General features: G+C 40.0%; 1 protein-coding gene across 12 annotated transcripts; it reads left to right on the top strand.

Moving 5' to 3' along the window:
• The first annotated feature begins 33 nt into the window (after window positions 1–33).
• On the top strand, window positions 34–21,085 carry clockb (clock circadian regulator b). 12 transcript variants are annotated; one of them, XM_034203402.1, is made up of 24 exons: window positions 34–165; window positions 2,740–2,817; window positions 3,396–3,539; window positions 4,206–4,294; window positions 4,814–4,873; window positions 5,242–5,390; window positions 5,915–6,006; window positions 6,148–6,237; window positions 6,422–6,542; window positions 8,018–8,131; window positions 8,271–8,389; window positions 8,484–8,566; window positions 9,313–9,419; window positions 9,520–9,667; window positions 9,846–9,921; window positions 10,683–10,821; window positions 11,252–11,349; window positions 11,468–11,626; window positions 13,018–13,176; window positions 13,630–13,836; window positions 14,575–14,768; window positions 16,257–16,386; window positions 17,072–17,203; window positions 17,706–21,085. In XM_034203402.1, exons 4-24 carry the CDS (start codon window positions 4,278–4,280, stop codon window positions 18,018–18,020), a joined length of 2,709 nt encoding a protein of 902 aa, XP_034059293.1. In that variant the 5' UTR covers window positions 34–165; window positions 2,740–2,817; window positions 3,396–3,539; window positions 4,206–4,277; the 3' UTR covers window positions 18,021–21,085. The 12 variants fall into 12 exon arrangements, with proteins under 12 accessions (XP_034059293.1, XP_034059292.1, XP_034059289.1 ...); XM_034203401.1 differs by having other exon boundaries at window positions 17,069–17,203; XM_034203398.1 differs by having other exon boundaries at window positions 14,527–14,768; window positions 17,069–17,203.
• Window positions 21,086–21,523: the final 438 nt, after the last annotated feature.

Genomic DNA, 21,523 nt, shown 5'->3' with positions numbered 1-21,523 from the left:
TGCTAAATAGTGCGCCCTACTGTCTCCATTGCGCATGACTGTACGGCGTAATATGAAGTAGGCCTCCTGTTTTTCTCCCCAACCCGGAGTCCTCCGAGCCCCCACCGACTCGATGCAACGTTCAAGTAAGCAAAACACGGAGGCTGCTGTCGATTACTCAGGAAGGTAAGCTTAATATTAAATGCATATAAAAAGCCAGCGGTAGTTATTGAATAGCACAGCCGCGGTGGTCGTTAAACGGTGTGTGTTTTAGCGGTGGGACTGCAGAGGAGGGTTAGGGACTGTTTCCGCACGCTCGAGGGAGAGTAAGGCCCAGTGACCCACATTCAGAGCAGCCAGCAGTGTCTATGTGCACGAGTGGCTGAGCGTGCGCGTCTCCGTGTGTGTGTGTGTGTGTGTGTCTGTGTGTGCCCGGGGACCGTGTATCTTCTGTGTACATTACATCTGCCGCGAAAATGTTTTCACCATCGCTGATTTTAGACATTTGTCCGCGGCCGACTGTTATGTTTTTGTCTGTTTTGGTGAGGACCTTTCCCCGCACGGTGTGTGAGGACACACGGTAACATTTTTAAAGATTATTTTGTCTTCAATGTCAGTTGTTGCGTGACAGCTTGAGGCTCGGCGGCAGCTTTGCCATGGCACAGGCTGATCATTCCTGCTGTTTATTTCACAACCTGATTTACCTGTCATAACTGTGTCATTGTGTGCGTGTGAGTCTGACGTGAGTTACGGGCTAGTAAGAGCATTACATCTCTGAGTTAAATGGTCAGTTTTCGGAGCAAGCTTAGTTAGCCTGCTAGCTAGCTTTATGGGTTGCTCTCTTTAGGTTGTATAACGAACACCTGTGGACTTAAAGGTGTATTAAAATCGTTACCGTGCATATCTGATAGCTATTTGTGCTTTAGTTGGACTGCCTTGCATGTACTACATTGTCATTAAGCGTGTTTATTCATTGACAAAGGTGTACAGTGGGCAGACTGGTCCAATGAAGGAGCTCAGTGTAATGAGGCTTCACTTATTGGCCATCAGGAACAGTGACTGTAGGTCAGACCAGTGCTCCCCCAAGTAGAGACCAGTGGTGTAAGGTAACTAAGTACATTTACTCAAGTACTGTACACTTTTGAGGTACTTGTACTTTACTTGAGTATTTCAATGTTTTGCTACTTTCTTCTTCTACCCCACACAATTAAAAAGAGGTACATTATGTACTTTTACTCCACTCGATTTATTCAATACCTTTATTTACTTTGCAGATTTTGATTAATGATGGGAAATATATACAACACTTAAATATGACTTCAGTTACACCTGGAGTAAATTCACAAGCTAGCCTGCAGCATACAAAAAAAATGAAATCATGCTCCACCTTTACCAGCTTTGATAAACACTGTAATGCATCAATAATCATAATCAAAACATATAATATATATAACTCTGAAATGGGCCGGTCTGCATAATGAGTGCTTTTACTTTTTGGACTTTAAGTATATTTTGATACCAATACTTTTCTACTTCTACTTCAGTAACATTTTCAATGCAGGACTTGTACTTGTTACTGAGCATTCATACACTCTGGCATTTCTACTTTTACTTAAGTACAACATCCCTCTGATAATTTAACAATATGCCTAAAATCTTCCACACAAATGAGTGCAATAAATAATTTAGCAGGGTGATAATGTAGGTCATTGGGTTTGACTGTCATATCTTGCAGCTAAATCTTCTTAGCTCATTGTTACACAATGTGGTATGTTGACTGATCTGGTGCCAGATATGCTTGACAAGTGCGGGAACTTAATTGTTAGCTTTTTTACCCAGACATCACAAAAGTAATCAATGTGAAGCAACAATTACAGCATTACTAGATTTGCAGATTCTGTACTTTTTCTTCATCTTATGTGATAGTAATAATATGATATTCATGAGGTGACTTCTACTTAGCAAGACATCAAACTCTTTTTAGATGCCTCTTTAGGCTGTGGTTGTCGGAGTTTCACATTTTCACAATTTGAAGACCAAATTACTGAGAAAGTAATCAGTTTTTGATTGATAAATGCTAAAAAATGTTTTTCAATTATTCAGTTATCAAGCTTCCATCAATTGTGAAGATATACTGGTTTTCTGTTTTATGGTTTTATACATAGAGGATATTTATCAAAGTTAAGTGGATATCTTGTATATTGGACTTTGGGACAGACCCCATCTTGAAACATTTTTGTTATTAAAATGAATCGACAGTTTTATAGACAAAAATGGTTACTTACAATAATAATTGGCAGATACATTGATAAACGGTTAACTACCAGGTGCTGCCCTAATCTTTTAGTAGTATGAGTATAGTTTGTTTTGGACTGTTGGTTGGCTTGGATGGTTATTCAGTAGCTAGGTCTGGGCAATATGGCAAACATATTCTCTCATGGTCATGTCAAAAGTACTTCAATGCAAAATTACTTTTTGTTGTGGAAAAAATATAAAGAGTAATAAATAGATATGGGCCTAACTCTATCTAGAGAAACAATATTTAATACATACATATAATCTTCAATTTTTTTATTTTGCTCACAATATATATCCTTTTAGGCCAATCCCTAGTTGCAGCCCTAGTTTTCTGTTTTTATCTTGCAACAACTAACATATTTACTTTGGTGGTTGGCCCTTAGAATTTGCATGCATGGTAAACAGTGAACACAGGCTGGCCCCCTGGTATGTTTGTGAATGAGTATGGTTTCTGTGTTGCAGGTGAGGTGTGGCTCACCCATGAAGTGTTGTCTGTGCCTGGCATGATAGGATCTTAATTAGCTTTTCACATTCCAGAAAGTAAGTTGAAAAACACCTTCTTAACACTTTTTCATATCTAGGTCACTGTGCTGAAAGTTTCTGAAGAACTTTGAATGTAAGCATAATAATTGATTATTCCAGGGTTTCCTCGCTGCACTGACGTTATTTGCACTTTAAAGGCTGGAATATTTTTCCATGATGTTTTGTTATTGAAAAGCTGAATTTAAGTAGTGTGGTTATGTTGGGTTGTAGTCTTTGTACGAAGGTTTTATAAACTGTACCAGAGTATTTTTCCTTTTTAGGACTTTATAGCTTACAGTGTTGAAAAGTAACATTTATTCAAGTACTGTACTAAAGTAAACATTTGAGGTCACTATATATATTGTACAGCTTAGGTTACTAGCTACTTTCCACATTAAACTATTAATACAAATATATAAATCAACTAATACATTATAACATTATTTTAGGCTGAGCTACCCAACAGTGTATAAAGTAATTCAAATAATGCACCTCTTTCTAACAGCCTAATAACATCGACATTTGTCAGCTGCAAGTGCAAAAAGTGCTGCCTTTTAATTGACCCAATAACCCTACTGCTGTGATTTGTCCTGCAGGTTTGGTTGACCACCATGTCTTTCCTGTGGTCTGTTGTCCTCTCATGACCCCAATGACCTCAACAGCAGCTTTGACCATAGAGTACGCTTTCTCTGACCCCTGAGAAAAGACATTAAGTGACCACGTGCATAAGCTGTGTTGGGGTAAGAAGTGACCACACACACACACACACACACACACACACACACACACACACACACACACACACACACACACACACACACACACACACACACACACACACACACACACACAACACACACACACACACACACACACACACTGCAGGTTGTTCATGCATCTTTTATCGCAGTTAATTTATTTATTTTAAGTTATCTGAACCCCATGTGTTCAAGCTAATACCCCATGCTGATAATTGTAATAAATGTTGGAAAATGACACTGGGTAAAAAAAACATGCAACTTGCCTGTCTATTTTCGACTCATGCTTAGATAATACTTTATTGCATATCAGCTATTGCTTTGATCAAGTTTACACAAATCTAATGGTCTCCTCTTCTAGCCTGAATAGTTACGTTTGTCAGTGTGCTATTCCGTGTGTGCAATAAGTTGCTTTCGCTTCAACACATTTGTAACTGCACTTTGGTCTGATTTAAATCTTTATTCATAAAACACAATTCAGAATATATTTAATAATTCCCAAGTGATTCTTGATTGATGAGATTTAACATTATTGCTGTACCATGTGAGCCAGAACATTTAGTCACTGATGTTTTAGTCCACTGAATTGCTATGTAAATCCTAACTGGCACCTAAGCGAATAAAATAATTGTTTTTCTGTCTCTCCAGGTGGTCTTCCAAATGCCTACCTCACGCCTAAAGAGCAAATCACTGCAGCCACAGGCCTGATCAGCAGCTACCATGACATCAAGCATAGGGTATGCTGCAACTCACAGACATTTTTTATCATAAATTACTTCCATACGCACTATACATACACAGAGTTCAAGCACATTAAGTACAACATATGTTCAGATTTAAATCTTTTTGAGTAAATTAAGCCCTTAACAGGGTTAATGATTGACAAAATGGTCCTTATTTATTATGCCATGCCTCCGAACAAAGTCACACGTATTAAATTAAAAATGAAAATATTTTTATTGACCTATTTTAGTCGAAATGTACGCAAGAACACGCCCTGTTTCACAAATGCACTCGTAATCTTTTTGGCAAGCACAACACATTCCTTCTCACTCTCTCTTTCCCTCTCTCCGTCTCTCACTCTTTTTTTTGTGACCCAAAAATAAACCTGCTGCTGGCATGTAGGAATCCTCTCATTACCAACATCCGTCATTCGCTATTATTAACAATACAGATCTGCTTTCAAGCTGCCAACAAACGTCCACACACAGGAAAACACAACGTGAGACTTCAAATATTATGCTCTCTTTTTGTAGGGATGATTGTAGCATCTTTGATGGGTTGATGGAAGAAGATGAAAAGGACAAAGCAAAACGGTAAGCCAGATATAGAGGAGCAACACACTGAAGTTATGATACTTGTATTTTGTATTGATATCAATAAAACATTCCTTTTTATAAAACATCCCATGGTATTTAAAGGCTGAAATCCCCACCTGTTAAATTAATCATTATTTGAAAGTCCTACCTATTTAAATGTAGGTACATTTTTAGCTACAGGGAATATACCATGTCTAATCCGACATTATTGTAGGCCATACACAGCAGCCACACTGCATTACCTCATTAAACATTATAGAGTGAAATATCAAAACGTTTATAGCAGTTTATTTTCAGGTTGTTTTTTCTGTTTGTCAGAATCTTGACATCTTTAATCGAATGCATAACTGTAGTTTCGATCGTAGCGTGTCCCGTAACAAGTCTGAGAAGAAGCGGAGAGACCAGTTCAATGTCCTCATCAAGGAACTCGGCACGATGTTGCCGGGCAACACCAGGAAGATGGACAAGTCCACCATCCTGCAGAAAAGCATCGACTTCCTGTGTAAACACAAAGGTCAGGGCACGGCACAGGGTGGACACTTCTTGTTTTATATTTAGTTGTTCTTATGTACACACTGTTGTTGTCTGTGCTGCTTTACTCTCATTACTACAGCTTCTTACACTTTTTACAAGACTTGCCTTGTGACTGTGTAAAGTTGACTTAATCATTATGAACAATAGTAATTTCATACTCTTAACTATTTAATTTTCTTAGGTTGAGATGCTTCACACCACTTCTCTGTTTTACCTTAATACCTTAATTGATCACTACTTGAATACTGTGATTATATTATGATGAAATAATTGTTTTCCCTTTGCATGTGTTCACGCGTGTATACTTTCTACTCCTAGCTCTGTTCATTGTTGTTCATGATGATTCATTTAGCTTCCACTGTACTGGCCCTGTTCTTTCATTGTGCGTGCTTACCTTTTGTGTAGTCTCTTTCTGGTCACGTCGCCTCATGTTTTCCTTACAAGACTTTTTCCAGAAAGACTTTGTTTTCTTCTTAACATTCCGTTTTCTTTTTCCTCCACCAGAGATTGCAGCCCAGTCAGAGTCCAGTGAGATCAGGCAAGACTGGAAGCCTCCGTTTCTTAGCAATGAGGAGTTCACCCAGCTCATGCTGGAGGTCAGATATTTAACATTTTGTTCTGTTCTCCTGTCCGTTTTTATCTCCCCGTTTATTATACTCTTAATAGAAAAGTCCTTTTACTTGTACTGCTGTAGACCAACACTTAGAGTTGTTCTTTATCTCATCTTGCATTATCAGGCTCTGGATGGGTTCTTTATAGCAATCATGACTGATGGGAACATCCTCTACGTCTCTGAGAGTGTTACCTCACTACTTGAACATCTACCGGTGAGTAACACTAACTCTTTCTTTTGCCTGGTCACATTAGTCATCCCTTCTATTGCAGACCAAGCTTTTATCCATGTTGTTGTTCAGATGTTAGGATGACCTTTGTGTGTACTGGAAAAAGGGTTCGGCCGTTCTTCTTGTTTTTGTGTGTGTTCTCATGCACGTATGTGTGTGTGCTCCTCAGACTGACTTGGTGGACCAGAACCTGTTAGACTTCCTGCCACTCGGGGAACACTCTGATGTGTACAAGGAGCTGTCCACACACCCCACCGAACAGGACAACCTTAGCTCCGATTACCAAAAGAGTCAGTATCTCCCCATGACACGCTAGATCTGGCTGCTTGTTTTAGAATGATTTAAATCAACTGTAATGTGTTTGGTGGTTCAAAGGGAATATAATTCTGTTTAATATTTACATTTATACTTCCTTGCTGTGGTTACAAGATTTTGTAAAGAATTACATCTGTGTTTAGGCCTTAACATCCAAAGAAAATTATGTAGAAACGGAATAAGAAAAACAAGTAACACATGTTCTTCCCATTAGGCGCTTTCTCACCGGAGTACTTTTCCCAGGAATAGTTCCGATAGTTCCTGGGATTTTGCATTCACACCAAAAATATCTGGAACTAGAACTTTTTTTCGGGAACCTTTTCACCCCTTTTCAGGCCTTCTAGAGAGGTGGTACTTTCCTGGGTAGGAAAAGGTTCCAATTTCTGATTGGCTGGGCGAATTGCAAACCACGCCCGTAAAACTCTGAAAAGTTTTTGTGTCACGCTTCTGGCGATTTACTGAAGCCTTCTGAGTAAATCGCCCCAAGTCTGGGGACTTCCGTCCGGGGACTTCGGGTGGCAGACAGTCGGTGTTTCTCAATGTCGAGGACGCTTCCTTGGTAGGACATGTCTTCCGAGTCAGGTCCTTCAGAAGCGAGGCAAGAATCCTTCCTAGCCTCGGAAAACGAAGAATGGTGGAACAGGCTAGCAGGTGTGCATCATATGCGAGGCCCCGCCTTAAATGGAGCGCGATTTCCGCCAAAGATTTTGGAAATGTTTCCGTGCGCAAAGCATTGTGGGGATTTTAAGAGGATACACATGTGCAGCCTCGACATTTTCCCCAAATTCCAAGGATCCTGGACATTGGAACAGTCCTTCGGCAGGACTCGATGACATAGCATCCTTGAAATAGTGGCTCTGGAGGAGCCTTCCTCTACATTGAGAAACACCCAGTATAGTTGTTTGCGGCCTGCCAGTAAACCCAAAGCAGAAGAAGTGACGTCAGGGGCTTCATTTGCGTAATCCTCCCTCAGGGACTTATTCCGGTGTGAACGCGATCTACTAGATAGTTCCGGAACTAAAAATGTCCGGGGAACTAAGTTCCGGAAACTATTCCTGGGAAAAGCACTTGGTGTGAAAGCGCCTATATAGACTGTAATGAAAGTTATTGAATGTATTTCTGGCAAAAAATTGTTTTCATAACCGTAACTAATATTGTTAGTTTATTATAAATCCTTTCCTGTCCATCTTGTATGTAAGGAACCACATTGGTAGATATAAAGTAAGAGACAGATAGTTATTAGTGCAGGAACCCAAAAAAGCACTTATTCTAAGTGTCTTTGGATAAAAACGTTAAATAGAAGTTAATCTAATGTAAATAAAGGCTGATATACTGGCTTATCATTATCCCTGTTTTGTCTTGATACCCTAACAACACCATTCACACATTATGAATCCATTAACGCTATGTTTACAACACCTTTTTGACATATTATGTTTATTCTCTCCAGCTAAGAACCACGTGGAGTTCTGCTGCCATATGCTGCGAGGGGCCATTGACCCCAAAGAACCGCCTGTGTACGAGTATGTCAAGTTCATCGGCAACTTCAAGTCACTCAACAATGGTATGTCACTCAAATAGCTTTCAGCACAGCAGGCTTTGTAAAGCTTGTTATAATTAGAAGTGAACATTGTCAAGGATTTGTCTTTGTCTGACGGAGTAAACAACATTTTCAACGGCAAACTCTTCTCTGTGGTGTGCAGTTCCCAACGTGACGAGGAATGGTCTGGCAGCGGTGTTACAGCGCTCTCTGCAGCCTGCGTTCGACGACAAGGTGTGCTTCGTAGCCACAGTTCGGCTGGCCAAACCTCAGTTCATCAAGGTAGCCTAGGGCACACTGACAAACAAAAATGAAGTCACACTCATAAATAAATCATTTAATCTAACATAATCTTTCTTCATTTTTATAAACATAGGAAATGTGTACAGTGGAGGATCCTAATGAAGAATTCACCTCGAGGCACAGTCTAGAATGGAAGTTCCTCTTCTTAGACCACAGGTAAACACACAAACACACACATACAGATTTCATTGAATTCTTATGTCGCCACTATTCTCCGTCAGAATTGAAAACTGTGACTGGTGGTCACAGTTTTCCAATGTCAAATTAGGGGGAGTCTTTTTCTGACTTATTGAGAAACTCAAATCTGACATTCCCTGTGTGATTAGCTACCTGTGTGGAAGAGAGAAATGAGCCAGGGTTTAAACTTCTCAAAAGTCTCTTGTCATTGTTCACAGTACTTTGAACAACCTAGTGCAACATTATAAGTAACTTCCAGGAGACACTGTCTAAAAAATATGCGCTGTTCCCCTCTCACTATGACGGCCAGCTTTTCACCCCGCCCTCAAATGTGGCTCTTTTTTCAGATATTCAGGTATTATAGAGTACACTACATCTTGTTTGTAGGCCTACTGTCTGTGGCTTTATATAAAAAGAAAACCAGCATGAAAACATCTTGTAACATAAGAGAGATTTGAATATACTTTTGACATTGACAAGCCTTCAACTTAAAGATAAAAATTGAATAATTAAAGTGTGTGGTGATAAAATGCTAATTAATATATTGTGCACGTTTGTGAAACAGAGTAATCTTTTAAATTCCTTTTTACTGAAGTTGTTCCTCTTTGGTTACATTTGACTGAAATGTGAAAGCACTCCGTTGGTCCAGGTCACTTTGACTTTGTAAAGCCTGCATGCAGCTTTTTGTGAAAGCGAATTATAAGGATACAATTTCTCCTTTTCAGAGCTCCACCAATCATAGGCTACCTGCCGTTCGAGGTTCTGGGAACATCAGGGTACGACTATTACCATGTGGACGACCTGGAGACATTAGCCAAGTGTCACGAACACTGTGAGGGCTCGTATTACACACTTTCAGTCACGATTTTAAAAGAAAGCATTTATCTTCTTGTTGTTTCTAACAACTCTGCTCTCATCTCTCTACTGTTCAGTGATGCAGTACGGTAAAGGGAAGTCGTGCTACTATCGTTTCCTGACTAAAGGTCAACAGTGGATCTGGCTCCAGACGCATTACTACATCACCTATCACCAGTGGAACTCTCGACCTGAGTTCATCGTCTGTACGCACACAGTAGTCAGGTACTGCAGCTCCCTTTGGCCTCATTACTGATGGTACAATTATCAGAGATAATTTTTTTCAAGATCATTTGGCATTTCAGATACACTCATTTACTGGTGACACTACATTTCGCTCATTTTCATCACATCCTTCATGCTTCTTTATTGGCTTAACCTTTTTTTTGTGCTTAAAATACAGCTATGCAGAGGTGAGGGCAGAGCAGCGCAGAGAGCTGGGCATTGAAGAGTCCAACCCAGAAGGGACTGTGAATAAGGTGAGAAATTACATCTAGAAATCTGTTTTCCTAGACACAAGCCGAATTATAAAAGGTATTACAATATATAACGTGTGAAGGAAACATTTATTCAAACTAACAACAAAACATGTTGTGTTTGAACTTTTAGATGTGTTGTTTAAGCCTAAGTAACAAAATGAAACTATCAGTAGTGTAATTTAATTTGTATTAAATGTTTGACTGAAATTCTCTTGACAATGTATTCATTAAACATTAGAAATAATATACACAGCATTTAAAGAGCATACGATTTAATATGTCAAGAGGCGTTTAAAAAAATAAACAAACTTCAAATATAAACAGTGTCACACAACAATAAGCCAAAAGCTTCCAAACTGTTAACCTTTAACTTCTGTCAGTGAGTAACTGCTGCCCATTGATGTATCTCACACTGTCTACAACTCTGATGAACTTTCTGCTATCTATATTATCTCAATCCTTTTGTTTAGTAACAACATCAAGCTGAGAACAACAGATGATCCTAAATCAAACTCCAAACAGGATAATGTTAATCCCACATACATTCAGTTATATTTGCTGGTTTAGTTAAGTTGCCATCTAAAAGTTGATAATCAGTATGTATGGGTAGAATAGCACATTTAAGCACACGAGTATTTTATCATGAATAATGCTTCGCTCTTTTACAAATCAGCCCTGTTATTATCACCTTTATGCAGTCTGAATTAGATTTTTAAAGGATTGGATGCCAAGTGTATTTTTTCTTTGTTTCTCTGCTTTAGATTCAGGACTCAGAGTCACAGCTGAATACGTCCAGCCTCAAGGAGGCTCTGGAGCGATTTGATCGCAGCCGAACGCCCTCAGAATCCTCACAAAGTTCTCAGAAGTCCTCGTCGCACGTCTCTGACAATACTTGCACCTGTAAGGACACACGTGTACATGAATAATATTATGATGTTTATACTAACTTTTCAGATCAAGTCCGAATTTGTGTTTCATCACAGCAGCTCCATTTGCAAATAAAAAGGCCAAACATGTGTACAAGAAAAGACACAATTATAATCATTAAGACAATTCATGCAAACCCTTATTGTACATTTGTTGTGGAATAAGGCTCCATATTTAATTACAACTTGATGATAATTATCTGTCTTTGATGTTCAGGGCAGGATGGGGTCAGAGGCAATGTTGTTGTCCAGCCTTAGTATAATCATATTAATCAGTCATGCCCTGACGTAAGACGAGTCAGTGACGCATCAGTTTGGGAGTTAGATGGGATGAGAAGCCCTGCGGGGAGTTGATACGATATCGTGACTCTTACTCATCAATGATTCTGTCTCTGCCGCAACAGCCTCTAAGCTACACATGGACACGGCCACACCTCCTCTGCAGTCCATGGCCTCCACCATGGTGATTACGTCACAGCGTCGCTCGTCCATCAGCAGCCAGGTGAGATCTGATTGGACAGAAACACCCAAAAATACCAAGCTAGGACTTCCTAAACTGATGACTGAACAAACTCACACATCAGTTGTCATAATTATCTTGATTATATCTATATTTGCAGTCGATGAGCTCTCAGACCACGAGCCAGAGTGTAACTCCAGGGATGATCCCTCAGCAGCAGCAGCAGCAACAACAGCAACAACAACAACAGCAGCAACAACAACAACAACAACAACAACCACAGCAACAACAACCCCAGCAGCTACAGGCAAACGTACAGGTGAGAATGGGTCTTCATTTCATGACATCATTATGTGCTGTGGTGTAAAGCTAAAACGTTTTGTTGATTAATTGCCCAGACAATCAACAATACATTCATATTTAATAGATAGAGTGTTATTTTTGGGAGACTTTTCTTTCAGCTTACCTCTCTTTCTTAAAGGTCCCATGTCATGGCCATTTCTACTGATCATAATTCCATTGTTGAGGTCTACTAGAATAGATTTATATTGTGCAATTTCCATACTATTTCCAAACTCACATTGGTTTCTCATACAGCATCTCTGTATAGTATGTGTATTCACTCTCTGTCCTAAACAGCTTGTTGGAGCTCCTGCCCCCCCCCCTCCCTATGAGCCCACTGTGCTCTGATTGGTCAGCTCGCCCACTCTGTTCTGATGAGTCCACCACCGTTACAGCGGAACATCAATGATTATGTGTTACAATGGCGTTAGCAACCAGAAGATGACGTGCGTGCGTGCGTGTGTGTGCGTGCGTGTGTGTGTGTGTGTGTGTGTGTGTGTGTGTGTGTGTGTGTGTGTGTGTGTGTGTGTGTGTGGTGTGTGTGTGTGTGTGTGTGTGTGTGTGTGTGTGTGTGTGTGTGTGTGTGTGTGTGTGTGTGTGTGTGTGTGTGTGTGTGTGTGTGTGAGGAGCTCCACGGATTGGTCCATTTTGACCAATGAGTCCATTTGGGTATGGTCACATCACTGTACCCAGGAAGAACAAGAGAAATCTCCAACGAGGCGTTCTGTGTTAGAGTTTTACTCGCTACAGGGTGTACTTTGACGGTTTGTGACTTTGCAGACCGTTTACATGCATACAAACCTTCATAACACACAAGGGGACGGGTAATAACCGGAAAAACATGACATGGGACCTTTAACTCTGCTAGTTACCAGCTTCATATCTTCAAGTGGTTGTCTTTTAATGTATCCTGTAAAAATTCAATTTTCTTACTATGCACCATGACATGGAATAATCTAAAAAAAACAAAAAACATGATAAAGGCATGTGTATGTTTTGTATATGTTGTATTTGTTCTGCCAGGTATCTTTTTTTAAGAGATTTTTTTGTATTGCTTTGGGACTTCCTGAAGTAAAAATAAAGTAAGAATCTGGGGGTTACAGGTTCTTCAATGTTAATTATTGCTTGGGCTAAAAGTACACATTTGGAGATGGTACAGGGAGTTCTTCGATTGTCATTCTCTACTTATTTCTGATTGTTAGAAATAATAAATCAATGAATGGAGTCAGACAAATCAATAATAAAAAAAATCATGAGCTGCATCTCCACTGTGGACTTTGTGATGTTCATTAGCCAGTGTTTCGTAATGAAAATAAAACATCAGTTGCTGCACAGCTGAATTAAGTGACCTTTTCTCTCCACCCACAGCCGGTGATGGAGTTCTCGGCGCAGGTGAATGCCATGCAGCATCTTAAAGATCAGCTGGAACAGAGGACAAGACTAATCCAAGCTAACATCCAGCGGCAGCAGGACGAGCTGAGGCACATCCAGGACCAGCTGCAGAGGGTGCAGGGACAGGGCATACAGGTAGGATTTACACACATGTAGAATGTACCTCAAGTTGTTACATTTTGGTCAACTATGCTCATTTTATATGTATTATATGTAGTCTATAGTTAGATATCTTAAATCTGAGGGCAGTTTTATATTCAAAATATATTTTCTTTCTGCTTGTTTGAAAAAGATTAGCACGAAAGCCCTTCTGTTTGTAAAGATCAGTAGGTGTATGGTGCTTTGTCTCTTCCTGCTGTATCTGACCTAGATCAGGAGGAGAATCATGCATTATGAATAACTTTTGTTCTATTCAGAGGAAACAGCAGCTTCACTACCTGCGTTTGTACCCTGATAGGATCATTTCCGCTCATTAACTAATTGTATTCTACTCTAGCAATAGGCAAATGTTTAGCATTGCCAAGCAAATGTTCAGTAATAAGCAGTGAAACCTGGACAAACTGGCATTGTGTGTTTCCATCCTGACAGATGTTGCTGCAGCAGCCGGGGGGAGCGATGAACGTGCAGCTCCCTCAGACGGGGTCGGTCCAACAAACGGCTAATTTGACCAACCAGGTCCAGCAAACAACAATTAACCCCGTCCATTCAGGAACTCAGCAGCTCACCATCCAGCAGCAGGCCCCGCCCCCCCAGCAGAACCTACAGCAGCAGCAGCAGACCAATGCCCTCACACAGGTGGGATACACACACACACACACACACACACACACACACACACACACACACACACACATTTCAAACAGAAGGTCAGCCATTATAAGGGAAAAGATCCAGCAATATTTATGTTGACAATATAATTCATTCATGTTTGCACTTCACAAACTGCACAAATACATTAGTGCTCTGTGGAGTCGGCAGGAAGAGCCTCAGGGCACGCTGTTAGTGTTAAATCACCTGAGAGACTTCAAAAAACTCAACGCTGAACTGAAAAACACACAAAGCATCATTTCTACCTTGTTTAGACATATCCTCATATCCTCTGCTATTGAGTAATGCTGATCTTAATTATCTTGTTGTTTATTATTAGAGTCCATTTTATTCCGCGAGGGCAACAAGAGCAACACATTTCAGGACATGTTCATATATTATGTATCAAAGGAAAGCATACTATAACCAAAGAGTAGCTGTGTGGTTTTTTTCTCCAAGAGTTTAAGTTTTAAAACAACCTCCCAGTCACTGACACTTTATCATTTAGACACTTCAATCTATTTTTATCTTTATTTATGGCTTCATAATCTGTTGGGTCTATTTAATGTATTTTCAAATGAGACATGCATGAAAAATTACATTTAATGTAAAAACTACTGGAAGAAAGAAGCAGAATTACCTTAAAAAGCACGCTAACAGTTTACTCTGTTTTTAAAGGAATTCATATCATGTCCCTCCCTCCTTCCCCACATTACCACCCTCCAGCCCCAGCGTCAGCCCCAACAACCTCCGCAGGCTCAGCCCCAGACCCAGGGCTCCGTCTCTGCTCCGCTCTACAACACCATGATGATCTCTCAGCCCGGGCAGCCCAACATGCTGCAGATCAGCACCAGCCTGCCGCAGACCAACACACAGCAAGGCACAACGGTGGCTACCTTCACACAGGACCGACAGATCCGGTAAGGAGGACGACACGATGACAGTATTCATAATATTATGTTAACCCCGCCAGAGTCATTCCTCTATGGCAGGGGTGTCCAAACTATTTTCACTAAGGGCCACATACAGAAAAACATACGAAGGGCTGGGCCGCTCACAAGAGGTGAGGCAATTGCCTCATAAGTTAAGTTATAAGTCAGCAAAATCAATCAAACGTAGGTAAACTATTCTTGATAATTGAACATATGAACAAAAACGCCTACATCACAGCTCTCCATAGGGTTTAATTGATTTAGTTTGAAGCTCCTTCCTAAGAACAGAACCTCAGATTGCAATATGCAAATATGTTGCTGGCCTTTTTGTTATCAACTAAGATTTGTTAGAAAATGTTTTCAACTTTAATTGACTGACTTTATTTAAACATTGGGCTTATTAACACATGAATACTATTCTGTAATATATGTTTACATATATATTTAGGAAATACAATATATGCTAAACTAGTGAGAGAATCGCTGACAAGGGGGCTACAACTACAAGATGAACATATTTGACCGTGATTTAATTGTAATACACGTTTCAAAATGATGCTGAAGTAACAACATACTGATACCGGTTAGTAAAAACCATGAATTAATGCTTTGACAAGTCTGCAGACAGACGGCAGGCGAACAACCTTTTAAAATACATGTTTTCTAAATGGAGATCGGCTAAGCTAACGCAGTGTATGCTCCGACCGTCCATACTCACAACAACGGCCTATACAGACATAAATAAACCAGCGACTGTATTCGCCATGACACAGGCAGTCTGTGGTTTGTACTTGTTTAACTTTTGTCAAGTTTCTGAACAGATATGAAGAGCTGTGAGCTCTGAGTGCTAAGAGCTAACGGCTGTGTTGTTTTTCTGGGGCTCTCATTGAAGATGACGTCACGGCTCCGCCTACACTGCGTTACTATAGATACTACCCCAGTTCCTAAACTGTAATGGAAGCGCAGCATTAAAGTGAGCCGGGCCTAACAAGGCCTAACAAGGCCTAACAAAACCGTACTAAGTCGAGCGAGGCCAGCGGTGGAAATGCGCCATGAGACAAGCACAAGCTTCATGTGTGGGCCATATTCCATTATACTTTAGAATTTGCTGAGGGCCAATAGAAAACTGACCACAGGCCACATTTGGCCCCCGGGCCATAGTTTGGACACCCCTGCTCTATGGCATCAACCAAAATAAGTGGGAAAATGTGCAGATCTGATATGGGCAAAAATCCAATAATGTGTATCTCAAAACGTATGGATTGTTTGTGTGTATGCTGTGTGTGTAGCATGAAAAGGAGGATTATACACCCCTGTGTTGTTAAGTGACAAATACACAAATCTTCTAGCCTTGTTAAAGTACTGCTACTTACCAAACCTGTCTGAAGCCAAGCTATTTCAAGATTTGAATAGTAGACATCCAGTATTGTACTTGGTTACTGTTATGACTTTTATTCTCCATTTCCCGCTCTCTAGCTTCCCAGCAGGGCAGCAGCTGGTGACCAAGCTGGTGACAGCGCCAATGGCATGTGGAGCAGTGATGGTGCCCACCTCCATGTTCATGGGGCAGGTGGTCACTGCCTACAACCCCTTTGGTGGTCAACAGGTATGGACAAAGCCCTTTGAGTCCCAGAGCAACTCATTAACTGTATCTAAGACCAGAAGAAAGACTGCTTTAAATAGAGAATGATCAAATCGATGATGTCTGATGCGCATAACCACCCAGCTGCTCAGTGCTGACAGAGTGGTAATAGTGTGAAAGTGTTAAATAAGATACTACAATTATACATAAAATCTGGCTTTTATCAGCAAATGTCCCTCCTTTATAAATTAATTAATTAAAGATGTTTTGTATTTGATGCTTTTATTTAGTGATGAAAAGAAGATCATGAAAGTTAAGACTACATGAAGAAAGTAGCAATGTTTTAAATGTAACACCTGGGCCTGAAAACTGCACACAAAGACATTTAAATGCATTTTGTATTGTCATTAAAGCCTAAAGAAGACTTAAGGACTAATGGATTATTATATTTGTTGTCAATAAAACAGGTGCAGTGCATTATAATTTATAGTAGACTCCCTTTTGACTTAAGGGAGTTTACATTTCCAAAGTATACTGAAAAGGAGCATCCTTAGAGAATCCATTGAGAGATATTATAAGGAGTTGTAGGAATGATGCTAATACAAAAATATGTGGGATCTCATGAAGCAGTACATTTTATACAGTATTCTAATGAGATTCACTTTATCCCTTTTATTGTTCTGTGATAACTCCTGTCTCTTCCCAGCAGGGGGGCCAGACACAGACCCTGACCCTGCAACCAGCCCAGCCCCCCCAAGGTCAGCCCGACGGCCAGAACCAGACCACTGTAGTGGCTCAGAGCGGCCAGCAGGGGCAGCAGCAACAACAGCAATTCCTACAGGTATCAGAAGAGGGCAGCAAATACCATCAATTCAAATATACTGTACATCTTGACAACATATCAAGTTATCAATATGATTCATTTTGGTGAAAAGTGTCTTTACACTGCAAGTGAGTCAAATAGTCAAACTAATGTTTGCAGAGGCTTATCATTTTAGGTCTCTCAACTTGTTGGGAGAAGAGAACGAGGCTTTTAATTTGATTGTGTAATTTCATTAGAGCAACCTTGTCAATCACAATTATTCTCAATGTATATATATATTCAGTTTTTATCAGCAAAATCACTTCAGTAGAAATTGCAAGTGGAGTTTTGAAGTAACAAATTAAAAAGACGGGATAATTAATAATAAATAAACAACATTTTTGGGGGCATAGGGGTCTGGGAAATTAGTAAGTTGTGTGTGAATGTGTGTATTGGTATAAGTGTGTATAATTACCTACAGAAATAGGATGACATGGACGCATGTATGATGTTTTCTAATCCTTGCTCTTGCTTCTCTCAGGGCACTCGTCTTCTCCACAGTAACCAGTCCACTCAGCTGATTCTGCAGGCAGCTTTCCCACTCCAACAACAGGGCACTTTCACACAGGCAACTCACCAACAACAACAGCAACCACAGCAACCACAGCAACCACAGCAACAACAACAACAACAACAACAGCAACAACAACAGCAGCAGCAACGGCAGCAACAACAGCAGCAGCAGCAACAATCCCACCACCAGAGGCACCAGCAGCAGCTGAAGCCCCAGCCCCAGAAACCACAGAAAGCCCCGACGTCACACAGGACTGAGAGTGTCAGCAGCCAGCCGCAGTGAGGTCTGGAGGGGAAAACATTGGGATTTAAAACTCTGAGGGAGTTGCTGCATACATTTATATTGCTCACCTGGCTGTTGCAAACCCTTTCTTCCAAAAAATGTGTCGTCCCATCTTCCTCCACCTGAAAGAAATGAATCATAGGAAAGAGGAGAGCCCGTGAGTCCTCAAGGAACTCACCATAGATTGTCACCATGGCAACAGGATTGATTAAAATCCACAAATTGTGAAGGAAGACCCAGTCTCCTTGGAAACCTGACAAAAATACAGAGAACACCTTATCGCCACGGTAACAACAGACTGTTTTGAACTGACCTTGTAGAGATTTACTGTATGATAAAAAGAAAAACTTGTAAATATCATATATAGCCTAACAGAAAAACAGAAATGTAGTATTTTATATGATTGCATGGAAAGAAAAACGGTGTAAACTTTTATTAATCGCTTTTGAAAATTGAATTTTTACTTTGTTCAAGTGTTTTCTGGTCAAAGATGGAGCAATGACATGCTCTGTCAATCTTCTCCCACACCCTTCTCTGAAAAAAAAAAACACGGTTCGGAAATAACAAGGCTTTATAGTTCTGCAGTTTGGTTGGGCTTGGGTTTTCTTGTGGAAGTTGTGTTTTCAAAAATAGCTCTTTTTAACTTTGTAAGTACGAATTATCTTTGGCAAAAAAAAAACAAGATCACAGTTTGACTGAATTCTTTGCAGAATGATCACTGTACGTGTAACGGGTTTAGTGATTCCAAGTGCCAATAACATAGTCAGTAGTGTTTTTTTTGTTTTTAAAGCAGACTATTCAAAGGCGTATATATATATTTCCAACAAGATATTACCCCTATTAAAGTTAATGCGTGTGTATATAGTAGGGATTATTTTTTAACAGTCAGAGCCCTATAAGTAACAAACGGTATATCCTCAACCTCCTGAAACTTTAGCACTTGATGTGGTTGTGTACAGTAAATCACTGTCCAGACTTAGTTGTTTATCTGTGGTGTGATTCTGTGAGCTAGTGTGTGCTTTTGGGAATACAATCTTGGTGTGCATGAGTGGGCATGAGAGTGTCTGTGGTCAGTGGGTGTGTATGAGTGTGTGTCGTGATTCGTGAATGTGTTTGAGTGTGTGGGTGTGTGTGTGTCCTGTGCGCTTGTTGCCCCTTGTGTCTTACAATATTTGACTTAGTAAGGGTGAAGTTGCTGGATGGTACTTGTATTCTCAGGAATGTGGAAAGTTTTTTGCTTCTGCCTCAGTCTGGAACCAGACATGGAGGGACTAGACGTTGATGCTGCAAAGACCAGAGGAAGAAGTGTCAGTGTGAAAAGTGCGACTGGTGGCTGAGTTAAATTCGTCCCAGATCTCATTTCCTTATACAAATACAATTTAAAGGAAAAGTCTTAAAGACAGTAAGACTATCCTGTTATCTCAGTATCTACAATTCTGACTTAACACTTTAAATGTAAGAATAATGAATTACTTTTCTGCTGAAAAAATATGATGGGGTAGGATTATAGAAAAATGATTTTCAGCTATTCATCCAGATTTGAATAGATTGACTTCATAGTACCAGCAAACCTGCATTTCTTCTCACTGTCTCGTGGTCTTCGGTATCATCAATGTTTCTCCTTCTATCTCTTCCTAGGCCTCAGAAACCCTCATGCAGTTCAGTTCACTCCTCTGGTAAAACAATGCTGGGCCCCATTCCATTTCTGATACATGGATGGAGGCGGGCTCAGCCCCTCAACTACAGTTGTAAGCCATATCAAACAGAAAAGCCTTGGATTGGAGGAAGTGTAATGGTTGACAGTGGAGCATTTAGAATTTGTTGTTTTGACTGTAGTTAAGACTGTGTGTGTGCGCTTGTGTGAGTATAGCGTCTCCTAATTCTTGTATCACTCGGGGGTCAGTATTGGTTTCGCCTTGCGATAGCCAATCAGTTCTTGCGTTGCAGTATAAAGAAATAATTGTAATATTCAAGAAACTTCCTCTCCGGTTGGGCCCAGCATTCTGCAAGCCCGTGTGTGGGATAGCTCAACTTGAATACATGTTTGTGTGAAAGAAAGTTAGTATGCATGTTACCTGTCATTGTAACCCGTTATATTTTCATATGGAAACAGATGTGTGACTGGGAGAAAACAATGGATGTTAGGCAATGCAGATCACCTGTCAGGCTGTGAAGAAGATGGGCAGTGTTATTGTTTTACAATGAGAGACCGCTAAACCTACACTTCTAACAACAACTACACATCCGACAGGTTTCAAACGGTAACACTCTGAGATTATGTTTTTAATGTAGATTGACTATTTGTGTGACAAAGCAGGGAAAATGCTTCTCTTTACTTTGTCTACAAATAATGACTAGAAGAAAGAGATTGAAAGGGTCTTACTATTTGAACCATGTCTTCCACCTTTCACATAACAGATATAAATCCTCTGTAGACTAGTTTGTGTTCAAGGCATCACTCTAAAGGGTAATGCTGAAATATTTATAGTTTGTGTCACTAATACCCAGCCCAAAGAATGTAAAGGTGTTTTAAAGAGACTAATGGATGTTTGATAATGGAGAACCTTTGGCAGGCTGAGTGATGAAGGAAAATGACTGTTGTGAAAGAAAATCAAGTTTCTCACTACAATGATCTACACATTTAAAAAAGAAAAACAATCTTATTGACCGGTTTTGCATTCTCAAACAACCTTATGAATGTTTCACAATTTCAATCTTTCAGTTTTTGCAACAATAATGTTCTGTTTGGAAAAAGAGTTTAAAAGGTTTTGGAAGATGAGGTGTAGGATATTGGAAATGCTCCTCACAGATACACAGATCACCTTTACACTACACAATCTGGTCCAAAAGAGTCCTAGTTCTAGTATTAAACTGTACACCTTCACAAAGCGAAGAACACCAGTATTCAGTGTAAAACGGTGCTATGCTTACCTGTACTGTATGTATGTGTATCCCTTCTTCTGCTCTTGAACTGTGCTCCTTTTATCTACCTAAAAGTCAAATGTAATAATAATCTAAATTTTGAAGCAAAATGTTTGCTATTATTATAACCCCCCCCCCCCCTACCCTATTGGTCAATTTGAAAATAAAAACAGTTGCAAATATTATACGTGACACACACATGTCTGTTGCAATTTTGTTACTCGTGTTAGTCTGTTATTAGCAACCTTGGAGCTAGACATTAGTGGCGCCAAGGAAATACAATGTCTTAGTTTGGTCCAGACTCAAATATTTCAACAACTATTGCAAGAATTACAAGGAATGTTTGTAAAGTGGTTCATGGTTCCCAGAGGAAGAATCTTAGTGCCTTTGGTGAATGTCACTTTTTGCTAATCAAATATCTGCCATTCTTATGACACCCCCTTAGCCCTAGCTGTACTTAGTGTTGTTAAGTGCCAACAAACAAATGTTGCATGATAACATGCTCAACTCATGATGTAAATGATTGTGCTTGCTAAACATCAGCATGTTAGCAGGCTAATGTTAGCATGCTAAGGGTATCA

The sequence above is a fragment of the Gymnodraco acuticeps genome, unplaced genomic scaffold (genome assembly GCF_902827175.1).
Source record: "Gymnodraco acuticeps unplaced genomic scaffold, fGymAcu1.1, whole genome shotgun sequence".
NCBI lineage: Eukaryota > Metazoa > Chordata > Actinopteri > Perciformes > Bathydraconidae > Gymnodraco > Gymnodraco acuticeps.
Note: the sequence above shows the minus strand (reverse complement) of the source record. Positions and strands in the feature narration are given on the sequence as shown.